At 44.2% G+C, this 22,526-nt stretch overlaps 1 protein-coding gene across 8 annotated transcripts in view; it reads left to right on the forward strand.

The window, feature by feature from the left end:
- Positions 1-22,526, forward strand: part of LOC121870991 (pumilio homolog 2-like) — a 284,265-nt gene that overhangs the window by 223,595 nt on the left and 38,144 nt on the right. For 7 of the 8 annotated variants that reach the window (XM_042373000.1, XM_042373003.1, XM_042372998.1 and 4 more), the window contains one exon: positions 20,504-20,615. In XM_042373000.1, the coding sequence (XP_042228934.1) occupies positions 20,504-20,615 (112 nt within the window). The remainder of the gene's footprint in view (positions 1-20,503; positions 20,616-22,526) is intronic. The other variant, XM_042372999.1, reaches the window with a different exon arrangement.

Raw genomic sequence — 22,526 nt, forward strand, 5'->3', positions numbered from 1 at the left:
AGCCACGACACGTACTGGATCTTCTCCTTTATTATAAGCATTGTTAGTGGGAGAGGGAAAAATAAGAACCCGTTGTTAAGGATAAACAACAATGGTCCGTGGAGCCTGATTACGTGTGCTGTCCTCTACTGGAGGAGTCTGGTGTATTTTTTTTTTTTTTTTTTAAACAACGTTATTAACGGTTGAACACACACAGCAAGTAGTGTTATAAATATGCTCAGTTAAACCGTGGAAAGGAAGAAAACGCACATTAACATTAATCGTGACATACAGGAAGGCTAGGCCACCATCTGTCAGATTGTGTAAAGTTGGCAATAAAAATAACATTCAAAGACGAGTGCGCCAAGGTGACACCATCTCTCCCAAATTCTTTACAGCTTAACTGGAGGGAGTGTTCACTCAGTTGGGGGTGAAACTGTTTTAAGTAAATATAACTGGCGCCTGCTTGAGTCTTCATCGTTTTGCTGATGATTTGACAATCTTTGCATTGCCCGGCAGAATGTCAAGACTCCACGAGGTGCACGAAGCAACCTAGAGAGTAGGATTCAGATGGAATTGAACCCGAAATTTTCATTCAATAAAGTTCATATATAGTATTCCCATCCTCAAGTAACTTGGACCTGGAGGAAATGCCTTGAATGCACGTATTTAGGGCACTAATTATCACGGTGAAAATCAGTCTGGGCATTTCCGTGTAACTACGGCTTGAAATACAGAAGTAAATACCTTGTTTTCAGCTTACTAGCCTAAGAACGGACAGGTAAAGACAGGGGCAGATGAGAACTTGACTTTATAAGGCCGTAGTGAGACCATAGTGCCAGAACATGATATTGGTCCTTGGTTAGATCCCAAGGAAGGGTCTGCCAGTGAATTAAGGAGATCAGGAAATATGAAGATGTTGTATTGTGGTCAGTGAAGGGTACAGTTAGAAGATTATGGTAGTACACGTGAAGGTCATCCAGATTGATATAACACACACACACACACACACACACACACACACACACAGTGCGCGTTTATCAAGTTAATTTTCCACTAGACATTTCTGTCTGTATAATCGATTGATAATCGCTGCATATTTTGTTTGTTTAATTGAGATCAGTGAAGCTCACGAGATATTCGTGTGTGGTCCTGTTTGTTTGTTTGTGTTTGGCGAGGTTTACTTTTCCGCGGGAGGAGTTTGTAGGAATACCCAGTCATACTTGTAGCCCGTGTAGGGTAGGGAAGACTTGTCATTACAGTATCGGTACACAGGTGTCCTTGGCCTCGACACCCAAGTTGCAACATGTTACGGCGAAACATGTGTATGCTAAACTACGAGACAAGTGAGGTGGGTGTAACGTGTAGTAATTAATGGTTGTGTGTGTGTGTGTTACAAAGTACTGCTCCTTTAGTTATCAGTGGCCAGATCTTAGCACATGCCTTCTTGCTTCCCATTAATACTGACAATTTTCTAGCGCCCCAGAGATTATAATCAGATAGTCTTACGTGCAACATGAATGTTCTTTTATCATGATGTTGGATATTAGGTGAAATTTTTATTGTGTATTACCGGAATTGTTTTTTTTTTCTGTACGTTTCGTGTTTTTGTAAATGTTTAATTTTTTTATTAGTTGTAAGCAGAATTTGTATAATGTGTAGTTTATGATGGGGTAATGACTGGCCGGGACAGCAGTTTCAACCTCCGCCAGGGTCTTACCTCTCACACGGCTCCTACTCCACCTCTCCTCCAACCTCTCGCCTGGGTCTCCACCTTCTCACACGGCTCCTACTCCACCTCCCTCCAACCTCGCCTGGGTCTTACCTTTCTCACACGGCTCCTACTCCACCTCTCCCTCCAACCTCTGCCTGGGTTCTCCACACGGCCCTACTACACCTCGCCCTCCAACCTCTCGCCTGGGTCTTACCTTCTCACACGGCTCCTACTCCACCTCTCCCTCCAACCTCTCGCCTGGGTCTTACCTTCTCACACGGCTCCTACTCCACCTCGCCCTCTCCATCCATTACTTTCTGTCATGGTAGTTCGCCTTCCACCACTTGACACAGACGTCGTCCTTTTCTTCTTAGCCACTAAAGAACTCCTGGCAGTAACTGAATACCGGTTGTCTCATTTACAGTTATGATATTTACTCAGGTATGACTGAGAAATAAATGTGCTTTTTTATGGACATCTGTCTTTATAATAAGGTAGTGTGATCATAATGTGTATAAGAGGAAGTGTGTTGGGGGAGGTGGTCGGTGGCAGCCACGTTATCGTAGGTTACACGCCACCTGCATCACCACACATTATTGACTCCCTTTAGCCTCATCCTCCCCAGGTATCTCTTCATTATTAATAAAGTTACACTGGTTGCCTACCTGTGTGACGTAACACGTGTCGACCCATTAATTAGGCTTTATACTTGGGAGTAACTTGGAGTATGAGGTGTGGGAGGTGATGGAGGGTAGTGAGGACCGCGGTTGGGGTGGGCGTGACTACACGGTCTTGAGGGTCATCCTGCAAGTCATCTGCCCATATTGACCTTCCTGCACACAGGATTTGCTTGCTGGCTGATTCTGGTGTTGGCCTGGCTAGTCCTCCTGCCCGGGCGCTATGACGCCGTCGCACGGAACAAGCCGACACACAAACACACTTTATTACCGCTAAGTAAATGCAACCACTATTATCATTTCTCCACTCGCTTTATTATTTTTTTACGCTCGTGATTGTGAAGATGACCTTTGTCGTGTTAGCCACCACTGATCCTGGCTGGTGTTGACAATTATCTACGTCATATATATATTTACTAGTCGCCTCTTAAATGATGTATTCGTTTCTTTTGTTATGCACATTCTGGACCACATACAACAGTAGTGGCTCACTCTTAGCAGGTAGTATAATTTGTGGAGGTCTGTACTAGTGTGCACCGGGTTGGAGGTCGAGGAGTAGGGTCATGACCAGGTGGACGCTCGCCACAACCCTACCTCTCTCACTCATCCGATGCCCTCCTCTCACTTCCTCTCCGGTGTTATGCCTGGCCTTCGGTCCTTTAACCCCACTCTTACTCTCCACACTTAGCCACACACCCCGTCACTTCTGTTTCCATCAGCCCATTTCTCTTCCTCCCTAACCTCTCTCACTCGAAAAACTGATTCTTCCTCACTTTGTCTCCCCCATGTTCCACCCTACTCGGTCTTCCCACATTGCAACCAGTGTGTGGTTATAGGTGATAGTGAGGCGAACTGTGAGAAGGACTTTTATTACCTTCAGTGGGTAGTGTTGTAGGCGCGCCCTCGTTGTGGGTCTCTGGGCCTCATCATGGGTTATTTGGTTACTCTGACAAGTGTTCTAAATTGTTAACTTGCCTTGCTGTGCTAGATTAATGAAGTTTTCAACTTCATTAGCAAGTTTGTAAAGTGGTAGAGGTTAGGGCTGGTTTCTGCCGGCAGATAGTGGTTTGTGTGACCTCTGGCTGGTTGTGTTAGCGTAAGTTGAGGTGGATATAACACAAAGATTACTATAGTACTCGGTCACCACCAGTATACCTCTTATTTACCCAAGATAACACAGCATCTTCGGACCGTACCTCTGACCTATATCGATAGTTTCCCCTTGTCATTTCGTCTGCTACTCTCCGCATAACCAAATTTGAAAATGTTATCTCGACAAACTTTCTCCGCTGGCATTGTATTGAGGCGGCAACGTTGGCCTTCATGGCAACCCCCGAAATGTGAGGACAATGTTGAAGTGTGTATGAGGGCCATTGATAAAAGCTAGTCGTCAAGATACTCGTCTGTTGACATCATGTCGTATACTCTTATCATATTGTCGACCGTCCACAGTGCAAGATGTTCACTTTAGAATATTGTTAGTGTTGAGAGACTACCTACTGGTAATGAAGTTAGCACGCTACTTGATCTCTTTATAAGATTATGGTTAAGTTATACAAGTACAGTACTGTATATATATATATATATATATATATATATATATATATATATATATATATATATATATATATATATATATATATATATATATATATATATATATACAGTATATATATATTTTTTTTTTTACAGTACACACTACCAACCTAAGTATAAACTACTTTTGTTTATTGAATACACAAAAATGATTTAAGAAAAACTACCAGGTGAAAAAGTGTGGTTCTTTGGTGGGGGTGGTTATATGACGGGGGGTTGTGATGTGACGGGACGAGTTGACCCCGTCTGGGTGCCACCCCCGGGACCGCTGCTGCGCTCAGTTGTAGTGGATGTTGTCTGAGGTGCAGCGACCTCCTCCCGCACACCGAGACTGGGCTTGCTCGTCCCGCACTCCCTCTCACCTGGCTGAAAACAAACTCGTACCTAAACAAGTGTTCTAAAAAGTGGATAACAACAGATTACTTGTGATCGCGACAGTGTTAAAGTAAATTTTTTATGTGATTATAATCTCTGAAATTGATGCCTAATATTGAAATACGATTTGTTATATGGGTGTTTAAAACTACTCGCTCAATTAATAATGGTGTGTCAACGAGTTGAGAGTGGTTATGAGACCATCCATTGTGGAAGGGTGGTGGAGAGAAGTATGACGGTAGGGTCGTAGAGCTGGTGGCCCCGTACCCTGGGTAGAGGCAGGTCCCAGCCCAGCTTGTCCGGGTAATAGTTTTCACAGACACCACCGACTGTGCCTGACTAAGAGCCCCTGGTAGGTGGCCCCTCTGAACGCCTTCACTGCCCAGGGCACTGTTGACACTGCCCAGGCAAGTGTTAATGCTCCCTGTCGTCCTGGGCTTGTACACCCAACCACCCACCACACGCCACCCCCATAACACTCGAGTGTCCGTGTTGGAGAATAACATGTGTAAATTTTATTTTTGATATTTACTGTGTGGTTTATGTTTAATGGAAACAGGTAATTTATTGAAATAGCTTGTCTAACGTTTTACAGTGCTTGGCGAAAATGGTTTTGTGAACAGTGTGCTAGTGGAGGGCAGAGGAGGGGTTCAGTGACTGTTTAGGTTTGTGTTGTAACGTGTTGCCAGCTGAGTTGGTTTTGATGAATATGAGAAGTGTCATCCATCTACTGTACGTCTCCTTGTGACTAGCATCTTGTCTCATCATTATCGCCGGTTCCACCATGAAGCCCTTCTACTCACTTGAACCTACGTCATACGTACTCAGTGTGAGCTCCAGTAATAACATATTGATACCAATTACAAACTTATTATTGAGTTGATGTAGGAGGCGTTGGTGATGGTGGTAGTTGTTGCGATGCGGGCATGCGAAGAACAACAACAGCAGCAGCAGCAGCAGCAGCAGCAGCAGGAGGGCGGTCTTGTTGTCCTCATGAGGTATCACCTGCACCGGAAGAGCCCTCGCTGGCATATCGATACACTCTCCATGGAACAAGGTTTTCACGCACTGTACATTGTCTCCCTTCACAGCCCCTCCACAGTAATAACTCGAGTTGTACGAGTTTCCTCGTGGAACGCTGACCCACCCAAGGTAGTGTTAGCAGTTAGCGTGATGCGTATCTGCCTTGGAAGAAGACTTAAGGAAAAAAGCTGGCCTGGTGGTTGGCTGTACTACAGGTTCATGTTTGTGGGCAGCCTTAGCTCAGTCATTACACAGACACCTTAAACGTACAGCATTGTTCCTCACGCACTCTAACCTAGACTCACTCTACCTGCAAGGGCGGTGCACAGGTCTTACCTGCATCAGCTACGAAAAGGAAGTGTGTTGGCAAGGTGGATGGGATGGTGGTGTCATTATGAGGGAGGAGTGTAATGTGGTGTCATTATGGAGGAGTGTGGTGGTGGCATTATGAGGGAGGAGTGTGGTGGTGGCGGCATTATGAGGGAGAAGTGTGGTGGTGGCATTATGAGGGAGGAGTGTGGTGGTGGCATTATGAGGGAGGAGTGTGGTGGTGGCATTATGAGGGAGGGAGTGTCATGGCGTCATTATGAGGGAGGGAGTGTCATGATGTCATTATGAGGGAGGAGTGTAGTGGTGGCATTATGAGGGAGGAGTGTCATTTGTCATTATGAGGGAGGGAGTGTCATGATGTCATTATGAGGGAGGAGTGTCATGGCGTCATTGGAATATGGAAGACGATATGATTTAAGTAGTATGTGCATATTGATTAAGTGTCCAATATATGACAGTGTGAATGTCAGGAAGGAATGTGAGGATGTGAATGTTTGTTATGTGACTGACGGTGTTAATGTTCTGTTAGGGGTGTGGGTGTGTGGGTATTAGAAAGTTATGTGGTGGTTGGAGTGCTAAGAAGAGTGTGAATGTCAAGAGACGTGTGAGGTGGTGTGTGAATGTTTAGGAGATTTGTGACGGTGTACAGTGTGCGTGTGTGTGTGTGTTTTAGTTAGTTAGTTAGTTCGTGTGTTACCTGTGTTGCGGATTAGTGCGGTGACTTGGTGGTTGGGTGAGTGTGTGTGTGGGGGGTCCTTGGTGACTGGTTGTGTTAGGGAGGTGTTTGGTGACTGACTGGTGTGGTGCCCTGTTGTGTTAAGGGAGGTCTTGGGGACTGGTTGTGTTGAGATGTAAGATGACTGGTTGTGGTGGTGTTGTAGAGGTGTGTGTGGTGATTGGTGGTGTTGTAGAGGTGTGTGTGGTGATTAGTGGTGTTGTAGAGGTGTGTGTGGTGATTGGTGGTGTTGTAGAGGTGTGTGTGGTGATTGGTGGTGTTGTAGGGGTGTGTGGTGATTGGGGGTGTGTGTGTGGTGATTGGGGTGTTGTAGAGGTGTGGCACTGGTGATGTTGTAGAGTGTGTGTGTGTGATTGGTGGTGTTGTGGGAGGTGTGTGTAGATTGGTGGTAGGAGGTGTGTGTGTGATTGGTGGTGTTGTAGAGGTGTGTGTGGTGATTGGTGGTGTTGTAGAGGGGTGTGTGTGTGTGGTGATTGGTGGTGTTGTAGAGGCGTGTGTGGTGATTGGTGGAGTTGGGAGTGTGTGTGGTGATTGGTGGTGTTGTGAGGTGTGTGTGGTGATTGGTGGTGCTTGTAGAGGTGTGTGTGGCGATTGGTGGTGGTGTAGAGGTGTGTATGATTGGTGGTGGTGTAGAGGTGTGTGTGGCGATTGGTGGTGGTGTAGGAGGTGTGTGTGGCGATTGGTGGTGCTGTAGAGGTGTGTGTGGTGATTGGTGGTGTTGTAGAGTGTGTGTGGTGATTGGGGGTGTTGTAGAGGTGTGTGGCGATTGGTGGTGTTGTAGAGGTGTGTGTGGTGATTGGTGGTGTGTGTAGAGTAGTGGTGTGGTGATTGTGGTGTTGTAGAGGTGTGTGTGGTGATTGGTGGTGTTGGAGAGGTGTGTGTGGTGATTGGTGGTGTTGGAGGTGTGGTGATTGGTGGTGGAGAGGTGTGTGGTGATTGGTGGTGTTGGAGGGTGTGGTGATTGGTGGTGTTGGAGACGTGTGGTGATTGGTGGTGTTGGAGAGGTGTGTGGTGATTGGTGGTGCTGGAGAGGTGTGTGTCGTGATTGGTTGTCTTGGAGAGGTGTATGGTGACTGTCTTGGAGAGGTGTATGGTGACTGGTTATGTTAGAGGTGTGTGGTGATTGACTGTCTTGGAGAGGTGTGAGGTGACTGGTTGTCTTGGAGAGGTGTATGGTGACTGGTTATGAGAGGTGTGTGGTGACTGGTTGTCTTGGAGAGGTGTATGGTGACTGGTTATGTTAGAGGTGTGTGGTGTTGGAGAGGTGTGTGGTGAGGTTAGTGGTGGTGGCGACATGTTTTTGGAAGGTGAGACAATTGTGGGAGTATTTGTCAAAAAACCTTGGCTGTGTGGTGGAGGATGTGTGGCGTTACTGTCTTGACGGACGATCACTCCACTGAGTAATCTGACTCCTGACGTCTCCGGCGGCGCCTCCTGTCTCACCTTCTTCCTTTCTCTTTATGGAAAATACTCTTGCCTACCTTCGTCTTATGGGCATCATTTCCTTACAGTTATGGACATATTGAGTGTGTTCTCTCAGATAACACCCCACTCTACTTCAAGACGCTCCACTCTGCCTCGCTCTTGTTACGGCTGTCCTCCCTCTCACGCCTATCATGACTCGGTTTTCATAGTTTTGTATTTATGATGCTACTAACAGGTTTGTAGTTGTGATCACCTACACTTGCTGTCCTTACTATTCCTCCCTCCCCGGGGTCTTGGAAGAAAATATCGTGGTAGCTCGGTATATAATGTAGTTTTCCCGGAGAAAGTATTTGTTGTGCGACACTAGGTGGTGGCATCGTGGGAGGTGTAGTTTACAGGTGTATTTGTGTGGGGATATCACAAGAGCTCCCGTAGTGACTGTCCCTGGCTTGCAGTTCATACCGTCACTAGCAAAACATTCGTGATGGAAGAAACGGAATACAAGGTAGTGGGGGAGAGAATATAATGATTGTTATATCGAATAGATTATCAATGTTGATAGCCAGCAGTGCCACCACGCCACGTTTGGGGCCGATCCAGAGGCCGGTGTTTTTACCCGTGCCACTCCACTAAATTTTGTCCTTTTTGAACATCACACAGATTGTTTTCAGATTTTATGTCCCTTGCTGGGATTGAACAAGCATTGGTATGTTTCATGAAGAGTTTGGAATGGTTATAGAAATTGAGAGTAGCATAGTAGGTCTGAATTGAGAGTTTTTATTCATAGAGGCTATAATTAAATGTGTTGAGGGTTTGTAAGCCTCTTGAAGGTGATATAGAATTAGGTTTTGAGCCTCCAGTGATACTACAGTGTGTTACAATTAAGTTTTTCTTTACAGTAATACCCCTAGAATATTGCACAACAGGGAAGTTTTCTGAATAGTGTTAGTGTAGCTGTTCAGCCAGTGTCTGCCTGCTCTTGTTTGAGGTTAGCGTGAATGTGTGCGAGTATATATTTTGTTCCTCCCTACAGCTGAATGGGGATGGTGTTTGGTACTGCAATATTTAGAGTATCGATGGTTTAGGAGTGTATGTAGTGGTGGGGTGTAAAAGAGGGAGGTAAGGCTAGGAGAGTGTGTGTGGTGGTGCGTGAGGCGGTAGTGATAGCATCAGTAGCACCAGGACAGATAAGGTGGGACTGACAATTACTCGTTCCGTGGCACATCACGGGCCTGCATTATTGATGACCTGGCTACAGCCCCCCCGCCCTGCCCACTACCACCACCCGCCGCTCACTCGTCCCCTCCTACCTCACACACCAAACCATCACGCCCCACTTTATGAAGTCTTGTACTACTGTATGTTTTTATCATGGAGATTTTTGTGCACACTTTAAGTTTTATTTGATATATCTAACATAGAACATGCTTAATTCTCGACACATCCGGTTATGTTGTCTTAAGTTTCATCTACAGCATTTCGGAAAGCTAAATATTATTGATTAGGCTAATAACTAAAAAAACATAATAATAATTGAAAGTAAAGTAAATGATAGCGTGGAGGACGCGCGAGGTTGATGGAGGTGTGCGGGGTAGCTGGTGCCAACACACGTCACCGTCTGCAAGAGAATCACCTGCGGCGTGGTCCTCCTCGCCGCCGCGCTCCAGCACAAATTTGCCCAGCCAGGATTGTGGTTCCCTCGGGATCAACATTTACATTTACTTTCCTTTACTCCCCTCGTCACTCGTGTCAGGTTTGATCTTAACTTTACTTCAAGGTTTTCATAATGTGTTTGACGTGCTTTTACTTACAATAATTTGTTGGTTGTGTGTAATGAACGTTATTAACTAGTGAAGAAATGAAGGTTGGCAGTATCAAATGGATTGGAATTTACTTCTTAACCGGGCGGGTGGTGCGTCAGCAAGTTGCCATCATGTGAGAAGTCGCTTGGGCATTGTGGGCTGACTAATGTTGTCGTTGGTGTTTGGTGGCTCGAGTGGCAGTCTTCTCCCCCGTCACTCCTTATGTCTTTGTTAACAACTTGCCTTTACCTCAAACCACAACTTTTCAATTCTTGGTCTACAGATCTTCCGTGTGTGACAAGTACTTACTACGGGGTATTTCGACACGTTCTACGTCTTGGGTCTCATAACTATTATGAAGTAGCAGCAGTACTCAGCCAATTTCATACAGCTGTTAGCTTAAATTAGACGTTGAAATAAAATGTTTACATTTGACAGGGTTCAGTGACAATTTTGTTGTCAGAGTAGCTTGTAGACTTGTACATGGAACAGACATATATATATATATAACAAGGAGTCGCAGATAAATATAGTGGTTGTGTGGATGGTTGCCCCACTAGTGGGCGCGGTGCAGTTACGGATACGTGAATGGTGCCTTTGTTGACGCCACACAGGGACCTCCCCGCCCTCCACCTGCATCCCACCGCCCAACAACACCCACCATCCAAAATCATCCTCACTAACCTAGTTGGTTATCCTCATTTGTAGTGCAAGTTATCCAGACTCGCCAATTATTTATGGTAATCGTAATATTACATGCTGTAGACGCAGTTTAAGTTATCCAGGGTAAAGTTAGGTCTCGTCAAGCTATGATAAATGCAGCTGGACTAAAATGACGGGTATGGTAAGGTGAGGGGCGAGTTGAAGTTGTGGATCCCACGAGAGAAGTGCGTGGTATACGTGGCGGCTAGAGTATCCGCGAGCTCAAGAGGTAAAGGGAGGAGGTACCCGCCTGAAGAGGCTGACGTGATAGCAGATAAGCTTACCCTGAATTCACTGCCGTGCTGTGAAGACGGGGCAGGTATTGAACCCTGGTTTTGGGTAGCTTGTATGTTACAGTCCTGGGTTTGTGTGGATTCGTTATGGTCGAGTGTTAGTGATGGGGGGCCTCTCGATGACATTGCCGATTTACACATTCATGACAGGTGATGGTGGTTCTTTCTTTCGTCCTACATTCAGTCGTCCTTGAAACTGGACTCAACAGGTTCTTCAGCGATATTCTCACGCTTTTACATCAACATCAAAACTTTTTAGTTTTGTTATAAGAGTCGACCACGTGAATGCTACGTGAGTGTGTGTAGGGGAGTAGTAATAAAAAAGCAAGAAGGATGAGGATAGTAAATAGAATGGTATAGGCCTTACCGTTAGTGTCAAGCGTTGCCGGGAACCCTGCCGCGGGAGTTACTTTATGCTGGTCGCTTCCTGCCACACTGTCGGTGAATGGCCAATATCATCCTCGGCGTGAGTACAAGTGACAGCTCTTAATGGATTGGCCAGTTTGGTAGCATGCAATGTTATTAGGCAGCTCTAACATACATATCCTTTTCAGGGGTTAAGGTGCTTAGTGCCTCGAATAACTTAAACGCCGAGGGTAAATTAACAGATCGTTAGAGGTTCAGCGCCTCGCATATCTGTCGAGGACTCGTCATAGTATTGATTCTTCCTACCAGTCCAAGAAATTTATTGGATCAGCTTCATCTGCGGTGACTGTCTTCAGTCCAGTCATATTTTTATACAGTATTTAATTGTTGTGGTTCTTCCGTCGTCATGTGGCGATACGTTAGAAAGCTTCATATTTTGACTGCACAGCGAAAAGATAAGTGTGCACTATGTTTGACCACTGGGTCGTTTTTTCACAAGTTTGGCTTTAAACGTCTCCCACAATTGGGTAAAACGAGTGTAATTACTGGTGGCTTCCGAGTTACTTTCACAATCTGTTCTCTTAATATATACGAAGCTGGAAAGAGCGAGATTGGTGCATTAATGGTCACATAACGACGCTAAATCTCCGTTTAGAACCGTACATGGGTGAACCAAAGTGAAAACCTCTTTTCTTAGCCCGTATTTGAATGGTTACTTTGCTGTCGGAAGTCGCAAAATACTGTATTGTAATACTGTCATTTTACATACCATCATTTTGTTTGCGTTAAGTACATATTACTACTTGGTAATTGTGTAAATCATTTGTGAAGACTCATCACCGTCTCACTGCAGGTGCCGTAGCCACATTATCTCTCACTATGGGTGTCCGTGCTAGTGGTGGTGTAGACAGCCAAATGACCACTCTCAGTTACAACACATAAAATTGTGCCAGGTAAAATATGACCCCGTGCATCACGCCAGCCACCTATCCCTCAACATCAACTGTTTTTATCATCGTTTTAGGGTCCAAGAACTACCTGCATCCTCTTCCAAGTTCCCATTCCTCCAACTGGCCACTTTCGATATTAGAAAGGCATTAGTTTTAAGATTTCCATTACGTTATCACACACACACACAACCACAATAAATACTGTACTGTATAATATGGAATCATAAGTAACAAAGAATCCTTAGGCTTTGCGCCCCGCCTCCAGTACTGTATTACAGTAGGATGTATACTGATGTACAGTCCCCTTCACTAGTGCGTTTACAGGCGCTCGTCATATAAACATTCCACATCATTATCTTTGAGATATATGTTTTATTGCTTTAATTTGATTCCATGGTATGTTTACTATTGCGAGTTTCCTTCTGTCGAATGTAAACAAACACAACTGCACAAAATCTGACGAGCCCCTGTAAACGCACTAGTGAAGGGGACTGTACATGTAAGTCCTGTTTATAGGCACAAAGTGAGAGAATGTTTGTTTGTCAATCAGATAAATACATTGAATGCCCTGTGTGATATATAAAATAATAAAGATAATGTTTTGAGCCATATGCGGAACGGTTTATTGTTCCATACATAATGCCAAGATAGTGACACCATATGGACCACGAATAGAGGTCAGGTCTAGATACTTTATACTTTGATTATTTTTGTATTGATACTTGAGTGTGTGCGCGGTATTAACTGTAGGGTACTTGGTGTTCAGTGAGGACAGGTTGGTGGTGGGGCGGCTGTTGGGAACCCTTGTGATTGATTTACTGCACAGCTTTGGTTCCTCGCCGATATTTCTCGCCAGGATATTGCCCTACAGGTGGTGGCCTCGTTATTATATTGATGTGCTGCTGACTGCTAACAGATTGACAATATACAGTACCTCTTTTCTGAGATGAGTGATCTGATAAGTTGTTTGGAGTGCTTTCAGTATGATAGAGATTATTATCTACTTGTGGGTTGTCTTATCAGATGGGGCAATGAGGTTTTGTGTTAGGGTGCAGCTGCCGCCGCTCTCTCTGGTCCCTCACTGAGCCCTGGATCAGGTGCTCATACGTCCACCCACCACAATTACACTTACCAATATTGCTAACTCCACCCCACTCCCGTTACTGTTCCATCATAGGTATTAACAACTTGGGGATCGGTAATTACATTTACAAAATTAACCGATATTGTTATGGTTTACATTGTGCTGATCATTGGAGGGAAATGTGTAGATTACTGAATGGGGTGAACAGTTCATATAAAGCTTTAACCACAGTGTGTGTGGAGGTGTTGGGAAGTGTAGTGACGGTGTTGACACAACTGGAACAAGTGTTTGTTGTACGGGGAAGACTCGTCTCAAGGGAGTCAGGTCCTCAGCCCTCGGTTAATCAAGCCTTAGTGTTGATCTTCTCAATTATTACACGTCCTGGTAAGAAAGTGTAACCCCTCACTACATTTACGGTCCCCTGTACGGGTAGTAATCATTGACAGGGTGGAAATATGAAGATTGTTTCGGTGAAGAAACTTGTAACAAGTAGCCAAAATAGACAGACCCGTTCATTTACAGCGGTAGTAAACTCGTGCTGCACGGTGTATGGTAGTCCCCAGGAAGGTACATCTTCAAGACCACCCGGTATTTAGATTGGGTGATGCTGGCCGTCGGTAAGAGCTAAATAATCACGTGAAAATGGGATAAATGGATGGAGGAAGGGTTTAGGTGTTGCATTACACCTAATCCGCTCTGTGATCACTTCTATTTGCCAGGCACACCATGACCACTGCCCGGATCTTGTTATGCCCTGTTCTCGCACCACATAACATGGTGGTTGATGAATGTGTCCCTAACATAAACCTCGCTCAATTTTTAATAGGTTTACCTGTTAAGTGTAATGCATAAGGTAAACACTGGGCGGGATCCTGTTCCTCAGTGCTGCGGTATACTGTATGTTGTACAGAGACAATACTTGGGCTACAAGGAGGACTTTACGGATCCCCTCCCAAAATGGTGAAGATAAAGTGGCGAGTTATAACAGATAAAGTAAAGTACAGAGAATATATTCGTGGACAACAGCCAACCAATTGTTTATATTATAAAGTGGAGCCATATTAAGACAACACTACACTGAATCACTGTGGCCAGACAGTCCCATAAGGCCGCCATAACTGGCAAGAAGAATCGAGATTTAGACCCCGACTTTCATGACCGAATTAATAATTTTTTTTTTATGCGGCCCAGAAGGATTTCTGGCGGCCTCGGACCATCAAAACTACCTGTTTCGTGCTTTAGGGTGGTAAGGTTGTGAAATTTATAACATTGACCTGTGCATCACCTGGGTTCTGAGAGTGCTATCTGGAAGTTGTGTTTCATAAACCAGTTATGGCTCTCTCTCTCTCTCTCTCTCTCTCTCTCTCTCTCTCTCTCTCTCTCTCTCTCTCTCTCTCTCCATGTGTGATTTACACCTACTTCATAAACATTAGAGCAGTTTTTAGCAGCAGATTGTATACAGTAAGGTCTGGAGTTTGTGTATTTTTGGATCTATAAACCTAACCTTTCAAGTACTCGAGAATAGAAAATGTAATAACGGGCTTATTGGCCTAAGCTACCGTGTGTGTATTCTGTATAGGGAACGCCTGTCTGTCTCTCCAAATACTGTGTCTTTTACTAAATTGGGATGACGGTACAGATTTTAAGCTAACCGCGATCAAGATATGGAAAACTGTGTGGGATTCCAGCGGCCGGGAAGTATGACCACGTGATGCTACTATCAATCTTGTGAAAGGTATACAAACGGGAACTAACAGTGATCAAACTGAATATACACAGAGAATCGGATAAAACAAGTTGTTATTTACTATGTTGGGATGGAGAAGGATTTCGTGGGAATTAATATTGACTTATCCAGGTAAAGCTGATCCTGTACTTTCCAGAGCAAAAATATATAAATACTGTACATAATTTTTTTTTTAATAGATCTCTCTTGGACGTGACTTAAGGTTGAACGAAAGAAGATGTGAAAAGACTGAAAATAATAGAGAACTTGTATTCATAAAGTAAGCGTGAAATTTCTCGCCCATGTTACAGTAAATAAGTGTAACGAAAGATCTCAAATGTAAATGATAATAATAACAATAATAATAATAATAATCTGACTAGTAAGAACATCTAACTTTTCCCTCGCTCGTTATTGAACTTGTGAATGGCTGCGTACACGTCATTGGTACAACTTAAAGAAGAAATCCACCCACCCAGGAACTAATTTATCATTATCATTTTGCCTGATCACTTATCGCAAGAAACTTTACTGTCGCCATTACGTTACGGTACTGAGACGTAGCAGTAACCCTTATGATGACCGATATAATGACAACGTATATATTTATCCTAGACAGTATAAACATAGCATTGTGTAACTGTGAATTGCACAACTAGTATGGCTTGAGTGCTTCACTGCTATCCACTTGACTCACTTATTCAATTCGTGGATACCTCCTGACTCACGACCCTAATCGACGTTTCTCGAACCTCTTCTTGAATCCACACTTACTCCTAGACATATACAGCTCAGTTACTATATTAATATATCTACTGTATAATGTAGGCCCCCCCCCCCCCATCTCTTCCCTTTAATACCTTTAAACTCTTCAATCGCCGTGTATGTATCGCTCTTCACACCTTGTATTCACGGGTGGAAGCTCTTTATTTTCTGTAATGAGCTTTCCTAGAAATTTCTTTTCTCCTCGCCGTGCCTCACCCACTTTCTTTTGGGCACATCATTTCACTTGATTTGTATAATTCGTAGAAAATTTTGAATACCGACCTACTTTTATTTAGAGAAGACAATGTATTTTAATAGTATAGTAATGAGTGGTCGTTTTAAAGATTTTTACCTCGCTTCCTACATATCGACGTCTTATACAACATTCTGCACCAAAATCTTCCAGAACCCTTGCCACTAGACCATGACTGATGTCCTTGTTATTAATGATAGGATTTATGATGATTAAGTATACCGTAGTTCTTTGGGGAGTATTTTGTGGAGACGTGTTATTGTTGGTGTGAGGTGCAGATCTCCCCCTACCGCGCGCTTTTGGTATCAGGTGTCGTTCATCGGCCATGCTGGAACCACCTCTTCACCTGTTAGTTACCTAGACCAGTATGTAGTGCTGGCAGCTGGCGAGTAACAAGACCGTTGGTGATTCTTGCTTGTGTGTGTGTGTGTAGTGTTGGGTCGTATATTGTAATTCTAGCTCGCTTAGCTTTGCTTCGTCTGAGGAAACTGTATACGTCTTCTATATATATTTAAAAAAAAAAATCTCTGGCGCCTGACACTTGCAACTTATGACGTCAGTGGGAGTGAAGCAAGTTCATATGTATCTTGGAGCATCCTTCATTAAGGGTCGCCTGCTGGGCTCCACGTTGACTCGCTAATACTTTATTTTGTTTGTTCGGTGTAACTGGGGAGAGTCGCCCTAACGTGTGTGTGTGTGTGTATATTGACCCACCTACTTCGAACGCCTTGGATAACCAGGTTGATACTACTCGAGAGTGTTCTTGTGACTGTCCTCTAAGTGGCCTTGACAGTGAACTCTGGGTGGCCTTGAGTGTCGCCTGGCTGGCCTTGACAGTGTCGCCTGGCTGGCTTTCACAGTGTCGCTTGAGTGGTTTTGACTGTCCTCTTGGCAACCTTGAGTGACCTAGTGGCAATGTCCTCTGAGTGACCTAGTGGCAGTGTCCTCTGAGTGACCTAGTGGCAGTGTCCTCGTGAGTGACCTAGCGACAGTGTCCTCTGAGTGACCTAGTTTGGAGAGAAAGAGTGGTGCTGTTAATGAAGACTGGTGGTAACAGTGAAGTGTGTTGAGGTGAGAGTGGCGATGTTGGTTAATAATAGTGATGATGCACATGGCACCTAGCAATAGAGGCAGGGTGGTGGTGGTGGTACAGTAAGTTTTAATAAGCTGTACTGGTCTGTAAAACTGAACCATGTGTACTCAATTATCACAATGTAGAAGCACTGTTGGGGGTCGTGTAAAGATTTGTTATTGTCGTAACATTATCCCTAATGTGATATCGGGGGAAAAAGCGCAAAATTAAGCTTTGCAGCAAGTATTAAGACCAACCGTTTACCGGAGACTCGCTGCTGTATGTGTGGAAATCGGCTGGAAAAAAAATCTGGCGGAGGGAAGGGGGTCTGATTTGTGGTGTTTACAGTGTAATAAGTTACTTCAGCATTAGTCTAAACTGGCGCCCACATTGTATTCACTTCTTTGGAAGATTTGAAATGGTAGTTGGTGATATTGGAGACGGTGCCGATACGTTGTGAGTATGATAGTTACATAATGTGTGATGTGTTGTCGTAACAGATGGTGATGTAAGATGTTTGACACTGCCTCTACCTCATGAGCTCTAGGGATGAATCCGAATAATATGGAACTAAGACTGACACACACCCTATCACAGTGCCAGTTTGATAGTTGTGTTGTGGAATGTTTCTGTTTGTTTATTCTACTAAAACTTAAGTATAATTTCTGAAACTCTGGTTTTATTTTGATTCATTGAATTTGAAGGAATGGTGATGTTGATTGTATAAATACCGATAAAATGAAGTGAAAATGACGCTCATCAATACTGGAAGTTGTGACAGTCTAAGAAATCGTAACTTAATTTGCAAGTTGAACACCACCTGAGGGAAGGCGGTGGGTGCATTAACAAGTTTCCCAGTATTCAGCCAACTAAGTTTTAGTAGTATAAGCTTGTTGGGGAACCGCGAACAACAGTAGTTTGGTGGATACAAAGTGTTCAGTGCTTTACTTAGGCGGTGTGAGAAGGCGAAACATAAGAAGGGGGGGAATGGGGGTAAATCAGCTCCTATGTTCTCCAACGTGTGCCGCGGGAATTTTGGCAACAAGGTCAATTGGGTGAACGGGGAGGGAATATACAAGCGGGAGTGAGGACGGTGCAGGAATAACAGCGTGTAGCCCGTGTGTCTGCTCCTAACTCTTGTTAATGTTGTCACGCTCCTCACCCTCCGCCCTCTTACACACACACCTCACTGCCACGTTTCCCTGCCTTCATCGCCACCACCACCGTTCGCGTGTTTGGTCATCACCTTGTAGATCGACATTTTTGGCGATCAAGACACGGTGTTAAGAGATGGCGAGGTAATTGTTCCCCTCGTACAGTCAGGTTGCCTTGTTTTCAACGTGTGTGCCGAGCCGGGAGGAAGCGGTTTACAAACGCCTTTCGCTGCAGAATTTCATTCATGACTACGAAGAGTGAATACTATTGGTTAACTTTAAGAATGCCTGTTGGTGTTGGGTAGTGTTAGTAAACAGGTTGAATGTTACATCATCTTAGAGTAGCGTTGGGCGCCGTGTTGATACAAGGAGTGTTGTACAGTATGCTTCTGGACCAGTTGAGTCACCGCCTGTAGATCCGGTTACTAGCTCATACTGGAGGGTGACCTGTGGTGTGACGGTCCTCGCCACCTACCGCCCCTTCACCTTGCTTCAGTGTGTTGCCACCTCTCTTTGTTGACTATTGATTCCCAACTACCTGCTGCTGCCCCTTGATTGTTGCTGGTAAATAGAGGGTTACGTCTTTTGGCAGCCATCGCCCTCACACCTCGCTCCCTAAATTGTGGCTCCTCTCTTTACCTGTACTAATTACTTTAATTAAGAAGAGTGCTGAGAAGGTATAGCGGTGCAGCTGGAATCATCATCGGGTGTTAAATGCTCCATGCATTACCTTTAATAGTGGAGTTAAGCACAACAATAACTTGTACCGTGAGTGCAAATTGGTGATTTGTGATGATGTGTAGTTGGGTTATTAAATGTCTGAGGGTGACTGGACGTGTCTGTGGTGGATGAGACTCCTGGCAGCATGCAGTGTTTACCCAAGAAGCCGTAATTGAGAGATCGTTAAGGTTCGGGAGGGGCGGGGCCCCCGTTTGTTGGGGCCGGCGACTGGCCGACATGGACAATTAGATTTGTAGCTTGTGTTGGGTGAGTCGATGGTAAAAACTCAACTGGAGTCTAAAAGAATTGAAATTGAATTAACCACTTCGGTAGTTGATGGTGACGTGCAGTGTCTGGGGTAGCAGAATGCCAGTCACTATCTCACCACCTGTGTAATACACAGTCGCTTTCTCTTGAGGTCACTCAGTCCAAGCTTGTCTACGCTGTATATAATGTGTGTCGGTCATTTCCGTATGCATATATAGCTACACAACAGTAATGGCGTAGATGAGACGGGTAATTGTTAGTGGCCATGTGTTGTGGTTACCGGTCATCCGACTGACGTGTGTGGCATAATTTACCATGTACATCCATAAAGAAGCTAACCTGATCATACCTCTGCCTACTTTCACCGCTCTTCTCCCCCTTTCGACTCGCATCGTAATCTCTGGGTACGTAAGTCATCTGTGGAATGAGGCTACTCGGGCTGCCATCACTGAACTTCATGGCGAATATATGCTGAAGTGAGGGAGCTTCCCTTGATAATTTCCGTTGCCTGTCTTGAATTGTCTGGAATTTAGTTTTGTGGATGGTGGTTGTTCAGCGTTGCTCGACTGTGCATTTTTTGTCTAACCAGCTGGGTTTGTTTGTGATGGTCGCTGTCATGGACAAGTCTGCCTCTAACAACAGAAAGAGCAGTAATAGATGTGGTAATAACAGAATCAAAACCAGCAGGAGCCGCAGCAGCAGAGCCTCCAGAGAGGCCAGGTCAGGACGTGAGTCGTATGGACAAGGCCTCTGGATGCCTGGCTTTCACGCCCAACCAAACATGCCACCACCTGCCTTACTTCATCCATTCATCTTCATTCTTCACGTATCATACTACCACGCTGTTAACCAAACTCATCTATTTCATTTTTGTTTTCTTTAGGACGTACATTATATAAAAAACTGGGACGTTAAAGTAATCCAAAAAATGGGAACAGAAATTGAGTGTGTGTGATCTCATTGATTTATTTACCAGTGTTTATTTCATGCAACTGGTATGTGATGGACACATTGTTCTGAACTATGGAAACACGTATACGATTTTATTTATAACATGGTGAGAGAAACATTGAGTAAGAGGCGTGATATTCTGTAGCGAGTGAGTGACCTGTGCCATAGATTGTTAACGATGAAGCTTAAGGAAAAGAAGTACAGCTTCCACCTGGACATCACCAAGTCTCTCATTGATTACGACGGAGCTAAACTAAAAAAGGTAAAATTTGTGTGCAGGGGCCTATTGATGTGCACCTGTTCTTTCGGTTTTTGTCTTAAAAAATATCGCTAGTACGAATAAGCAAAATATCTAAGGTAGATAAATTAGATTATAAACGTCTCATAGGATTCCTCGATTAGTTGTCAATATGTTGGGTGTTTTTTTTTCTTCACCTTTTGGGACGTTTATTGATCTTTGTGCTCATGAGTCATAAAAGTACAGTATGTCACAAACACAACTTAAGCTTCAATGTTCTTATTTGCGTTAACTTTTCTTTTCAGCAGTTGTTCCGAAATGCTCAGCAACAACAACAACAGGGAGGGCCCAACCACCAGCAGATCCAACTACTCGCCCAACAGCAGTACTTGGCCGCACAAGCTGCCCAACAGCAGGGTAAGTATATCGACACTTGTTATGTGTAGACGGCCAGCATGCAGTCTTGAGTTAGGTTTTGGTCCTTCTCCAGACGTCCTTATTAGATTACACACAGTCGGGTTCATTGTTAGAGTGGATATTGGTGTGTTAGGGAGGGGGTGCAAGGCGCGTGATGCCGAGCGAGCAAGTTCGTGTGTGAGTTTGAGGCTCACTGGTGGTGGTTGAATGTTTGTTCCTGTGTTTTGTGAGTTGTCGCTAAATGACAGTTACGGTGATGTGACGGTAGGAAGTGCGTGTTGTGGCAGGGCGGTGAGCTCTTCATTTCCTGCCAGCCTCTCTCTACGATAGGTGGTCATGCGCACCGCTCTCACCCACTCAACCTTCCTACCTCACCCACCCATCCAGTCTGCCACCACCACCACTTACCCCCTACACTACGCCATTACCCCCCCCCCCCCACCTTCCTGCCACTGCCCTCCCCCATTTATCACCCAGCATGTCAACTTAATGTCACTCTCAGTAGTTGTATAAGGCACTAGCTACTCTCTCTCCCTCTCTAAAATAAAAAAAGTAACTACAGTATCTTCAGAGAAATAAAGTTACTAGCGACAGGTGAAATTGGGTGGCCGCAACGTTCTCGTAATAGGCTGTGTGAGTGGCAGGTGAGCCTACGGGACTGTTTGTGTTGGAAAGGTTGTGACGGTAATTAGATTTAGTGCAGCGCTAAAATGATATCATGGTGTGATAATTGTCGGATGAATATGCATGTTCCACAAATACCCTGATGCTAATATTGTGTTTTTCATTCGTAATTCAAGTGGCAGTTGCTTTGACCAAATTAAAATTATTTAATTCAAGTATAGAAAGTTAATGTAAATAATACCAACTTTGGGTTTAGCTTGCTTATCGTTCTCTTGCGTTGTAATTTGAATAGAAATATACAAATGACATGATGGGACATTGCTGTATGGGAGAGAGGGAGTGTAGTGGTTTCTGTGTTGAATCCTGATTGACATCTGCCTCAGTGATGGACCCTAAGTAAGAGACTCGTATAGAACCACATGCACTGTGCGGCATTCACGAGGCCAGGCCACAATACCCCTCAACTTCTCGCAAGCTGCCACTACATATCATAATTTCACAACCGTAGATAATGGATATACTGTATTGTGTACCCTTGTCAAGGTAGGTATCACATGCATGTTATTGCTGTGCCTTTTGGATACGATTAATAGTTTAGGTGCACTGGTGAAGAGAATTTGATGAAGTAAACTATGCTTGCCGGTAATGAGCATTATACATATGCACCTGAGTCTATCAGTTTTGTTTATTAAAAAATTATTACATCTCACCTCAAGACAGAGGTGTGTGTCTCGTCACTGAATGATCATGCCGGTATCAGATATGACGGAAACCACTTGTCATTGTCATACTAAGATAAGTTTTGGTTCAAGATACTTGTTTGTTCAGAAGATGATAAATGTTCATCGTCTTAGCGAGGTTCGCCTTATTTGGTTCCAAGTAGGAGTTACATAACTAAATCTAATGCTCTTGAAATTAGATTGCTCTGTATTGACCTGACCATGCGACCAGTCTGTCATTAATCACTAGACAGTCAAGTCAACATGCTATATATTTACCTTATAACTAGCTAGGCATGTCCTGTTCGACAATGAGGATGGGCTGAATATTGACCCAGCACTGGATAGTTGTAAAATATTGACCCCCACACTGGATAGTTGTAAAATATTGACCCCCACACTGGATAGTTGTAAAATATTGACCCCCACACTGGATAGTTGTAAAATATTGACCCCCACACTGGATAGTTGTAAAATATTGACCCCCACACTGGATAGTTGTAAAATATTGACCCCCACACTGGATAGTTGTAAAATATTGACCACCCACACTGGATAGTTGTAAAAT

Source organism: Homarus americanus, unplaced genomic scaffold (assembly GCF_018991925.1).
Source record: "Homarus americanus isolate GMGI-L3 unplaced genomic scaffold, GMGI_Hamer_2.0 scaffold52512, whole genome shotgun sequence".
Lineage (NCBI taxonomy): Eukaryota > Metazoa > Arthropoda > Malacostraca > Decapoda > Nephropidae > Homarus > Homarus americanus.